This window comes from Heliangelus exortis, chromosome 3 (assembly GCF_036169615.1).
Source record: "Heliangelus exortis chromosome 3, bHelExo1.hap1, whole genome shotgun sequence".
NCBI lineage: Eukaryota > Metazoa > Chordata > Aves > Apodiformes > Trochilidae > Heliangelus > Heliangelus exortis.
The window spans coordinates 82,547,161-82,559,533 of record NC_092424.1 but is presented as its reverse complement, the minus strand read 5'-3'; the positions used below and the strand labels follow the sequence as shown (position 1 = coordinate 82,559,533).

Below are 12,373 nucleotides of genomic sequence, written 5' to 3'. Positions count from 1 at the left end.
CAGCAAAGACTCACATTTTTAAAACAAAGGTATCTAAATGTGGGGCTTGGCTTGAATTATTGGTTGGTTTTGGGGTTTTTTTTGCCTTTTACCAGCATACTAAGTGTACAATATGACTTGACTTTGCTGAATAATTTAAAACTTTGTGTAAGATACAACTTAAGATTAAACAAGTCATAATTGTGTGAGACTAAAGGCCCATCCTCCCCAGTTTTGCCCCAGCAGTTTCCATGAACATACGCCTAGGAAAGATGACAAGTGATCCAGGAGTATATTTCTGTTGAGTATTCTCCCTGTCTCTAGGTATTTTTCTGAGACAAGTATAATTTTAGTGTATTTAGTAATTTGTATTACATTTCTTTTTCATGACCTTCAGCCTTCTAGTGCAGCCACGTGACCATTCAGCATCCTCAGTGTGCTTTGGCAATGTCCACCATGGGTCTGCTGAGCTCTGCCTCTAGTACTCATCATCCTGCCAAAACAGGGAGCTGAACAGCCTTTGTCCCATTACCACCTGGAGTAACTTTGCTCCTGAAGACCTTTAGAGCCACAGTCTGCCTCTCTGTCCTGGTTTAGTCACTCAGCAGGAGCTGGGAAAGCAAGGGAGTGCCAGTAAGATTTTGCTTGTCTCTGCAGGTGAGCTCTTCAAATTTCAGTGGAGTTAGCTTTCCTTATTTTCAAAAAAGCATCCTGGTGGTAAAGCAGAGGAGCTGTATCTTGCTCAGACTACTTGGTGATCAAGCAGCCATTGATCTTAAGGGGGAGGAGCCAGGCCTAAAGCAGTCAGATTACTTTTACTCTGTTAAAGCATTTCTGACTTCAAATAGCTTTTCACTTGCCGTATTATGCTTGTGTCACTTCTCTATCCCCTCAAACCATCCTGAGATTATTTTTTCTCCTAACTGGAATCTGTAATTCTCTGAAGTGTTTCACACTGTCATCTTAGTGATTTGTCACCTGTATTTTTGTGGCTTTTCAACTTTTCCAGGGGGACTGAGCATCTGTGCATCACTGATGATTCACATCCAACTGCCTTTAGGTCCCTTTACTTTTAGTATCCTTAATCATCTACTTATGCTGCCAGAATTTTAAACATTAATTATGTGTAATTAGCAGCTCTGGAAAGCACCAAGGATCATCATTTAAAGCAATATAGTCAAAATTATGATTGTGCACATAGTTGATTTATGAAGTGGGGCAGTGGGTGGCAGTTTGCTGTGCTCATATATTTTTAGGTTAACAGCTGCTTTCTGAATGGCTCCAGAGCATCAGTGGGAGCCACTTCCTTGTGCAGGGGCCAGACAGCACTGCTCAGCTGATCCCAGCAATGCACAGTGCCCACTGGCTTGGGAGACTTCTTTGGCACAGTGGCAAGGGGATTGTAGTAACTTGCTGCTGGCAGGGAAGCTTGGTGCAGAAACAAGGAGTCACTGCCTTGCCAAAATCAGCAGGTGGTGGTGTCCTTTCCCTGGGGCAGGCAGTGTTCCACACAGTTTTTCCAATTGGAACCCACTGGCTTGCAAGTGAGTTTGGCTCTTGCTTGTGTATGAAGCTCTCAGCTCCCACTGAGCCTGGCACCATTTTCCTCCTTCAGCCTCTGCTTTCACTGAGGGTGGCAAGGGGGTGTTCTTCATGTGTGACAAGAATTTTCATGTCCTCACCCATGGATTAAGTGTCTTTTACACGTAGCCCAAATCTCTACAGCCTTTCTTTGCTTGAAAAGCAGGGTGGTTTTGAAGCATCTGTTATCTATATTACACAGAAAGCCAGGAATGCATAGGAACTCCTACCACAAGCCAAAACAGAGCAGATGAGTCCTTGACGTAGTGTTCCTTGAGATCATGCTTCTCAAAAATATCTTCAGAAACTACCATACTAAAGCAATTGCTTTGAACTTTTATAAGACTGTTATGCATTTTTTAGAACATTTTATATATTTATTATAATTTTTTAGAACATTTTATATATTTATTATAACATTTTTTTTCACATTTTCACATTTGAATATTTAGGATCGTATGGTTTCATTGCAGACATTAGTAGATAGTAAGATAGTAGATAGTAAGTAGATAGGAATAGGATTATTCCTATCTACTAGAATTATTCCTATCTACTAGATTCCTATCTATTGATATGGAATAATCCTATCTACTTACTATCTACTATCCTATTCTACTTAAATTTTTACTGCTACTTTAAGTAAAAGCATGATGCTTCTTCCCCCTGCCCCCCATGAAAGTAAGAAAGTGTCAATAGCATTTTAATATGTTTTGCAGTGCGGATACTTCAAAGCACTGGGGAGATTGCTTCTGGTGGATAATTTCTTGCAGTTATTAAATATTCTGCTCCTTTTAAAATGAACCAATCCACTGGGTTTTGTGCTCTTTCAAACTTACACTTATTCAAGCTTAGCTCATTCTTTAGCCTTCACGATTTTTTCAGTAAGCGAATCCAGGTTTGATAATCTGTGAAAATGAAGAAAAAACATGCTAAATCAGGCTTGGGTACTTCTGTAAGTAAAAATTGATAGCTAGCACTAGCAGTGAGCTTTTTGTGATTAAGTCTTAAATTGCTTTACAATACTGGAGAAAAGGGGGCTCAGGGGAGACCTTATGGCTCTCTACAACTACCTGAAAAGGAGGTTGTACTGAGATAGGTGTGGTCAGTCTCTTCTCCCAAGTCACAAGGGGTAAGACAAGAAGAAAGAGCCTCAAATTTTGCCAGGGGAGGTTTAGGTTGGATACTGAGAAAAATTTCTTTACTGAAAGAATTGTCAGGCACTGGAAGAGGCTGCCCAGGGGAGTGGCTGAGTCACTGTCCCTTGGAGGTATTCAAAAGATGTGTAGATGTTGTGCTTAGGGACATGGTTTAGAGTGGGATTTGGCAGTGCTAGGTTAATGGTTGAACCTGGTGATCTTAAGGGTTTTCTCCAACCTAAACTATTCCACGACTCTGTATATATGTGCATAGAAAGCTGAAAGGATCAGCAGACAGAAACCTCAGTCTTGGAATAAATGATTTATTGTCCGAGTCTGTAGCACAGCAATCTAGTCTGTAGCACAGCCCTCTTTTAAGATGACTATGACAAAAAGCAAACCTAAGAAGAAGGTTTATTCCTACTTATGTCAGCCAATATGTCTGAGGCCTGATGACCATCATACTCTCCTGCTGGCCTCTCTGTTTCTTTTAGGGAAGATGCTTTTAGTATAGAGGATTAGTGTGGGAAATTGCTTCCGTGAAGCTCTTTTTTATTTCTGGCCTAAGGGTATTTACATGATTATGCAACTGGAAAGTAAAATTTTGCTAGGACAGTTGCATTCACAATTGTATATCAATACATCATCATGGAAATGCTAGTAAAGCATTTTTGTCTAGTGCATGTTAAAGAATTTAAGAGAAATTCTGCATACTGGCAGATGATTATGGATCTCATGGGAGGTGTATTATCCCTGCAATGGTGACTGTGTATTTTCTGTCTGAACAATCTTTTATTTTAGGTTAGCAGAGAGAAAAAAAGAGAAGTAATGTCTTCTTCTAGAAGCACACACTTTCCATACAAAGTGGTGTCACAAAATACCAACTATCCTTCTGCAAAGATATAATTTGATAGATCTTATAATTGGGTCTGGCAGGTGGGATGAAGGGCTGTTCAGGGATTCACAGTGCATTGTGAAGACCCAGAGAATTAGTGGGAAACAGAAGGCTTGCCCAGACCATTCTTTCTTTCTGCTTAGGACCTGAGAATCCAATCAAATCTAGATATTTGCTAGACACAAGCAAACTCCGGTTGGAAAATAAAACAAGCTTCCTAATTTTTGCATATCCTATGATGGCCTTTCAAGAATAGCAAGGTGAGAGAAAGATTTCTGCTCTTCATTTGAAGCTTCTTCTGCTTACCCTGTGATTGTGAGGTAGTTTGTGAGGTTACAGGCTCAAAAGATGGCAGGAGTGGAAAGAGGTGGGTAAAGCAGCTGCTGTTGGGGAAAACTGAGGTTCAGTTTCAGGGAAAGCACCTTAAACTTCAACAATGAGAGATGAGCTCTCAAAAAGTAATGAGCTTAGAGGCTAGGAGTTCAAGAAGTGCTAATTCAGGGTGTGCTAACTTTGAGAATGAGTGTTACACAGATGGGAAGCATGTGGAGGCAGGGAGGCTGCCTGCCACTATTCTGTGCTGAAAGCATGTGTGTGCACAGTCAATATTTAAAGGGATTTCTCCTGTTGAATGCTTTCAAGTTAAGCATAACTGCTAATCTTAGATATTTAGAAAGGATTGCTATATAGTGGTGAGCACGTAGCTGAAATTTTGTGACATTTACAGAATGTATCAGAAATAGTTCAGTAAGGATTAATATTTCGATTTTGCGGTTACATGGAGGAGGAAAAGAGTCTAACCTGGGTGCTTTATTGTTTGCTAGTGGTCATGGAGGAAATTTTTGTCTAAGAGAACCTGAAACTCCCCGGCTGCTTGCCATGTGCCAAATCCATCCACTGTACTCTGCTCTATTTTTCTCCTTTTCCAATGAAAACTGAGTATTGTCAGCTCCTCGGATGACAGAAGTGTGTCCAGTGCAATAAATCTTTAACAGCAGTAGTAAAACTTTGAGATCAGATCCTGATCTTAAGCAGATGGAACTGAAAAGGAACTTAGGAATGACAGTGGAACTTGATTTTTTCTTTCTATACTACAAATAAATTTGTAGTAACATATTGAACTATCTGGTTGTTTAAGTTTGAGGTGTGATTGCTGATTTCAAAAGATGAAGTCTGTGTTCTACCATAGAAGAAATCAGGAGTTCAGCTTCCTTAGGACCTTCTTGGAGGTTTCCATGTGAGAAAGTATTTTGTTTGCTAAAACGCAATCTGGAAAACCATTCAGAAATCTATTTGCATTGTTAGGCACTTAAATACCTTTAAAATATACACATAATTGATTTCCTACTAATGGAAGCCCATGCTTATATTTTCCTGTCAAATAAGGTAGTGAAAGTTGTAGTTAGAGAATTTATGTGGTTTTCTTTGCCACTGTAGTTGGTATTATTGCAATTTAGAACAGCTTTTAGGTTTGCAAAGGAGAATTTTCCTGAGCATTATTACATATCACCCTTGAGGCCAATACATGATTTGGTAAGATCAGTCAGGAAAACACAAATACATATATTAGATCCTCTCTTTTTTTTTTTTTTTTTTTTTTTCTTTCAAGGATTACGATGGCTTCTTTGAATCAAAGGAGAGCAACACTGTCTTCTCCTTTCTTGGACTGAAACCTACTTTGGCATCAAAGGTCAGTGTAAAATCACAGACTTTTCATGGAATTCTTGAAATAGTTAGATTGAATTTTCTTTGGACCAAAAGAACTCCATGTTTTCAGATGCACCACTGCCTTGATCCATACCTTATCAGTATCAGCTTCATGAGGTAATTGAATCTGTTGCCATGAGGAGCAAAGCATTTTAAATGAAACCAAGCATATACATGGGAGTTAATTTGAGACAGTAGAGACAGCAGATAAATGAAGTTTAAAGGCTATATTCTCCTTCACATTATCAATGTAAATTGAAAGCAGATGACTTTCATGTAACAGGAGACAGAACTAGGATCTTAATTACTGTAATATCTGCAGTATATGTCACCAGAACATCATCTTATTGGGTCAGCCTAGCATAACAACTCAACCAGTACAGCACTTATTTATTTGGCATAAATATGTTGGGTTTTTTTTAAATGCTGGAGTAGTCAGGAGTTATAGCTACTCTTTGGATAACACTTAACTTTTAACAAATACATATATAGAGGTCAGAACACAAATTTAACATCCTTCCATCAGGAGGACTATAATAGAAGAGATTTTTATTGCTGTATGGAAGTCTGGACACATGTTCAAAGAGACTGTATGGTGCATTTTTGGGCAGTAGATCAGACACATATGGGAGGATATTTCTTCCCTTGAGCACTGTATATACAGTGTTTGGTAGAAGTTGTGTTTCAGGCTTGTACAGTAGTTCATGGGTATCTATAAAGTTCCTCTTCTGCTGGGGATTAATTTATTTCTCAACTCTGTGAAGGAGAGAAGTAGGAGGGAACCTCAGCAGGGAACAAAAAAAAAAAAAAAAAAAACCCAAACATTTTGGCATCCTGCCTGGCTTCATAGCTTGGAGAACTTGTCCTAGGAAAAAGATTATGTTCTACTGCAATCAGAAACAGCAGCTTCTGTGCAGCTCTGTTCCTGGGAATTAACTTGTTGAAGACCTGGAGGAGTGTCTCTATAAACTTGTCCAGATCACTGCTGCAGGATGGTAGTAATTCAAGTAATTCAGATCAGTGCTTGCTCAGCTACAGTATGGACCAGGGTTAGGGGCACCCTATATGGGAAGGTCACAGACACAGGAGAGGAGAATGTATTCATAGCATTAATATTATTTTTTTCTCTTATCTTTGAAACAGCAGTCGGAACCCTAGAAAGCCTATCTGAAGTATCAGCAAGCACATCTCCTGGATGAATGACCCTGTTCTTCAGCACACAACAGCTTCCCTCATGGATCACTGTGACAGAGCAAACAAGCACCATTAGTAATAGTCTGCTTGCCATGATACGGTGCTCCCTGGTAACATGGAGTTAATAATACAGATATGAAGCAGGATTAAGGCTGGGCTACTCATGTTGCTTTTTAAAAATACTCATTGTTGATGTTTCACTTATGTTCTTGGATTGCTTTTGCAACTGGCACTGATGTTCTAACAGGCACCTGTGTTTTAGAATAAGGAATGGAAGTGCAGGGCTTCTGTTGTTCATGGATGTAATTATGTAGTCAAGATTCCTTACCTATTTAATTCTTCCAGCTACTACAGTTGAAATTGTGTCATCATGATAGTTAAAGTGCTGGTAATTACTAAAATATTTGTGCTGGCTATGATCCAGAAGGTAAAAATCATCAATCTTAAGATCTCAGTCCAAGCCAATAACTGCCATATTTTTGCTCTTAATTTATTTATTGTGATGTTTATGCTGGATCGTGTTGATTTTAAGAGACATGGTCTGTTAACCTTGTTCATGAAAACTTGATTGGTCTAATGATGCACATTGCAGCTGGCTGTTTGAAAACATGGAGGAGATGCCAAAGTGAAATATTTTGACATGGTTCCTGTTCCAAATCCCAGTGAAATGTGCAGGAAAGCACTTGGTGGAAAATACTGGGTAGTTCAGAAGAGGAGGTCTCTTTCTCTCAACTGAGAAAGTCTTAACACCCAAAGCTGAAGCTTTATAGTTTGTCTGTTTTAAAAAGAAATTTTGCCAAAACCTTGAGGTTACCTTCAACAACACAGAGCTCTACCATTAGCCACATGAGAGTCAGGGAATGCTTTGAGAGGCAGGGCTCAGTCCCATAGATGGGTGAACGCTCTACCATGGTCCCACAGATAGCTTGCCCAGCTCTTGTTCTGATTATATTCTCAGGTGTAGAAATGTAGAGGTGCCTACAAAGGTACCTCAAAGGCAGTGAGAAAGCTGAGCCTGTGCTTTGTTGCAGGAGGCAACAAACTCAGTTCTGTTGAGTACCAGAAGCCAAGTAAAGGAAGTGGAGATTGTTCCAGAGGGACTGCATTGATGCAGAGCTCGGGCCTATGACTTGCCAATAATAATTTCAAAACTCATCCCAGACAGAAGTCAAATTGCATTATGCATTTTGAATCAAGTCTGACTATAGAAATAACAGCTGTGCTGTAATGTACTTTTAGTCAAGTGATTTCATAATGACAGGGTAGTGCCATTCCTATAAATGTCCTTGTGTCACTGGGTAAATGCAAGACAGGCATTAGGTCGGAAAGCTGTGCAGTCACAGTGCCACTCAGACCGTGTGGCCTGAAGGAAGTCAAACCTGTAAAGAGTGTCAGAAAGTAACCCTCTCTCTGCAACAAATCACATCTTCTGTTAAAATCAGTAACCAGGGCAGCTGGGGCTTGTTATTTGGAAGGAACACCTGGAGGTCATCTGGTCCAGAACTGTCAAAATCAGAGCTAGCACCAACATTAGCTCAGGTAAGATATGGGTTTGTCTAGCTCAGTGTTAAAAATATCCAAAGATTAAGATTTCATAACCCTCCAGGTAACTTCTGCCAATGCTGCAGTACTCTCCTTCTGAAAACTTTCATTTTAATGTCCAGCCTGCACTCTCAGGCTGTAATTTGTGACTGTTGCCTTTGCTTATTTTCTGACACACAGAGGAAGAGATGAGCATCATGTTTTTTGTAATTGCTCTTAAGATAATTGTAGGCTACCATTAGATCACCTCCTATCTGCTTTCTTACCAAGCAAATATGGCTTCCTCAGCCTCTCCTCACAGGCTGTGTGCTTTAGGGCCCTGCATGCTTTGCTTTGGTGGAGAGCTTTCCACCAGTTTGTTCACATCCCTCTTGAAGAGGGAGACGGCCCCAAAAAAATATTTTGGATGTGGCCTCACTGGTGCTGAGTAAAGGGAGATAACTTTCCTCAGCCTGCAAGCCACACTTCTGAAGTAGCACACTGCATGCATTCCCCTATTTGCAGTGAGAACATTGCTGATTTATGAGCAGCCTGGCAGTCCCCAGGTCCATTCAGTAGGGTCTTAGTCTGCTGGTAGCTCCCCAGCCCATACTGATGCCTCACCACCCTCGAGGGCAGAACTTCCTACTTGTCCTTATCAAACTTCCTGAGGTTTCTGTTAGCCAGCCCTCAAGATTATGGAGATGCCACTGTCCTGAAGCTCTGCCAGCTGTTACCAACCACTGAACCAGGTTCATGTGTCATCCACAGGTTTGCTGAGGGTGTATGCTAGGTCATCATCCAAGTCCCTGATGAAGATTCTGAAAAATGAGAGAACTGTAGCCCTCAGATTTTGGACATGATGGCTTATTAATGACTACAGAGTATGATATGAACAATTTTCATGACTAGCAGCTACAAACTGCTTGCAGCTGCGTGGTTTTTCCTTCTAGTACAAAGCCAACAAAGCTTTAAAAAGAGAAATGTTAAAGGACTCCATCCATAAATCGGTTTCTCTTTGGATCCTCTGGTGCCTCCTCAGCTCAGTTAAAGGGCTAGATGGAGCAAGAGCACACACAGATTTCAAATCCAGGGTTGTATTTACTGGTCAAAATCTGACCTGGAGCACCTTCTCTAGAGGAATCCTGAAAGGGAGTTGGCAACATGCAGATATATACCTATGGGCATTTTTAAGGATTATGTTTTTTGTGTTAAGTTATGGTGACATTCTTGTCACCAGTCCCAGATTTTCATGAGACTTGAACCTTGCTATAGGAAGGGAATGTGATAAGAGGTGGAGCTGTATAGTGTTCACATCACCAAGTTCAATATAACTATTCCTAAAAAAAAGTTAAAAATACTTAACTTTGCAAATGAATATAGATATACATTTACATAATTACACAGCTGATCACAGAGAAGCCATCCTGGATATATTATGTACTTGATACATTGTAAACCTTGAGAAATGCCTGTAGCCCCAGTTTCTCAAACCTTACCTAAGTGTGTAAGTATATCCACAGCAGTAATCCGGGGCAAAATCCCAGGCTTACTGATGTGCAAGGCAAAACCACACTGATTTCTCCAGGGATGAAATTAGTTTCACAAAATTCCTGTTGAATTTTGATAATTGTAGAATAGAAGCCTCCTATTCTGTGGAGAGCTAGTCCCTTTAGAGCTGTTAGGTAAACCTAGCTTATTTCAGAGCACTCATGTGGGCATAATCAGTCATATGGAGGACAACACTTGCTCCAAAGATATGCTGCTTGCTTACATGGATTGGCAGTATAAGCCCCTTAGCATATGTGCTTTTGAACTGTAAATGGATAGTTTAAAACAAGAGAAAGTATATATATTGCTTGAATAGGAATTTGGTCTGTTGTGTGACAGCCTTATTTTTGTAATTAAAAGTAGAGTTCTAGTTTGTTACACAGGGTGATCTGGAATTTTTAAAAGCAATTTTGTAATTATGAAATGTAACTAGCAGGTGTCTGAAAAGGTCTGTGGAAGCTAGAGCCATTTATTGAAAGAAATAGCAAATCCTTATTTTTGTTTAGTACACTTGCATATAAAGGTATGCTTGAGAACCAAATTATTCCAAATTTTGACTAATATGTGTACCCACCTCATTTTTTACAAGGGAGGACAGTATGAATTAAACTGTAAGTCTTTGCACCCAGCTGCAGTTGCTGTGTGGGTTGGTGTGGACACATTCACTGTATCAGTGGCTTTGATAGAGGTGGTTTCCTTTGTGCCACACACTACTGGATAGTGCCTTGCCAGAAAGAGGACTTTTACTGTAGGGTCTTCTTAGATGTGCTTAAACTTTGAACTGAGAAAGGGGTAGTTTCTGTATTGCTACTTTTTTAATAATTCAGTCATTTGATTTTGAGGCCTGTGTGAAAAGACACATGCTTTGTAAGGTTAGAACATCTTTTGATGAGTCTTCTGAACTCCTGCTTTTTTTAAGTGTAGGTTTCTCTTCTGTTTCTCGTTTTCTTTTTGTTGACTGTCTAGAACCAAACCTTTCAAGGGAAGTAGACGCAGAGTAAAGCCCCTAAATCCATGTTTACACTTCAAGATAACTATTGGATTCAAGTGTTGAGGGGTCCAAATGGTGTCACTGAAGTGAAGAGGAGCTAACAAGCTCTCAGTGGATTTCTTGGTTGTCCCTCCATCCCCTGCCACTCCAATTCTGGGAATACCATGATTCAGACGTAGGACCCTGAGATTTTCAGCAGTGCCCTGTGGTACCTTCACAGGGGTGCAGGAGGGGGGTCATGACCAGGAAAGTGCCAAATCCATTAGTCTGCAGTGACTTGTCCACTGATTTCATTAGATCTTGGGGCGAGCAGTGGGAGGAGGAGGGAGACCTGTGTCTTGGCCCTGCAGGGAGTGGGAGAGGAGAGGAAGACACAGTGCAGAGGGGTCCACAGCTTGTTGAGCCTGAGCAGTGGTCCTCACAGGGGCCCTTGGCTGGCCTTGCCACAGATGAAACCACCCAGTGCTGCCATCCATGGGACTCCACCTGCATCATGGCCTAGCCTTCATCCTCTTGCTCCTCAAGGAATTTGAGAAGGGAAATAGAGAACAGCTGCTTGAGAGCATTCCTTCAGCCAGGGCAGAAACAGCTTGCTCTCTTCTTCCTATTCTTTACTTATTCCTAATGTGCTTCTTTCTGTCCCTTGTAGACTTAACTGTGTGCTAAGCTTCCACTCCCAACCATTTGTAACATTCCTGTGAGGTTGCAAACTGCAGAGCTGCTGCTCACCTTCACAGCATTGGTGTTTCCTAACTCAGTGAGGGAGGGAGCACGTTGCATCCTAGGCTGTGTACACATGAAGTTTTAAATTATATATTAAAATCGTGTTCATCTAATAAAAAATTTAATTCCAAAAAGAGCTGTGTTGTATACGAGTCTTTATCCTTGCTGCAGCTCCCTCTGGTGACAGCCTGTGCTTTGGCTCTGGCAGCCCCAGCACGGGGAAGAGCACTGCAGAGCTCTTTGCCTGGGATGAGTGACTCTGACTCTGTAAGATGCTGAGCAGCTTAGATCCGTGTTGGCTCAGTGGGAATTGCAGTGGGCAGAGTGCCGGCTGCCTTAGGGTCTCGATCCTCTCCAGGCAAATAGCAGTAAAGAAAAAAGAAAAAGGGATGAAATCTTGTTTTCCATTCTTCCAATTTCCATGCTTGGGTTTGTTGAAAAGTACCTTGGAAATAAAGGACATATCTGGGGGGGCTGGGGTGGTGGCACCAGGAAGTTTTCATGTGCTGAAGTTTTACTCCTAAAGCTAGAATATTAAGGAGTGCTGCTTTTTGTTGTCTGAAAGGAATGCAAGTTCCTTTTTTGTCTCCACATGTGTTCTGCACAGGTAAGGGATGGACCAAAGTTACAGTTTTGTACCACTGCAGCCTTCCCTTGATTCTCAGTCCAGTATATTAACTGCTAATGAAATTTCTGTTCCTGTTCAAACTTGCTCATTATCTCCAGAGTGAACACTGCTATGAGAACTCTGTTTGTGGCTTCTTCTGCATCCTGCATCAAGATTCTGTGCCACCTGCTTTAAGACACAAGTAAAAGAGATATGGATGGGGTAAGGAAGCCTGAAGTTCCTGAAATCTGAAGGAGTGAGCCACAGATCAGCACTGGCAAGGAGAGAAACCTACAAAGGGTGAGTGGGTGCCCCATGGGCAAGCTTAGGTAAAGAACATAGGGCTGTAGAGACTGAGGTTTGCTGAAAATAACAGATCACAACTGCTCCATCCTGCTTCTCCAGCCACTGCTAGTCCATCCCTCCTCTTCATTAAATACTTCCAGCTCACACCTATCATCGTAGGAAAAGGGTAATTACCAGTTTTG

The 12,373-nt window shown here is 41.0% G+C and overlaps 1 protein-coding gene across 2 annotated transcripts in view; it reads left to right on the top strand.

The window, feature by feature from the left end:
• Positions 1–11,414, top strand: part of SH3BGRL2 (SH3 domain binding glutamate rich protein like 2) — a 47,762-nt gene extending 36,348 nt beyond the window's left edge. Inside the window, exons 3-4 of one of the 2 annotated variants that reach the window (XM_071741494.1) lie at positions 5,201–5,281; positions 6,445–11,414. In XM_071741494.1, the coding sequence (XP_071597595.1) occupies positions 5,201–5,281; positions 6,445–6,456 (93 nt within the window). In that variant the 3' untranslated portion in view covers positions 6,457–11,414. Of the gene's footprint in view, positions 1–5,200; positions 5,282–6,441 lie in introns of both variants that reach the window. The other variant, XM_071741493.1, reaches the window with a different exon arrangement.
• The last annotated feature ends 959 nt before the right edge of the window (positions 11,415–12,373 follow it).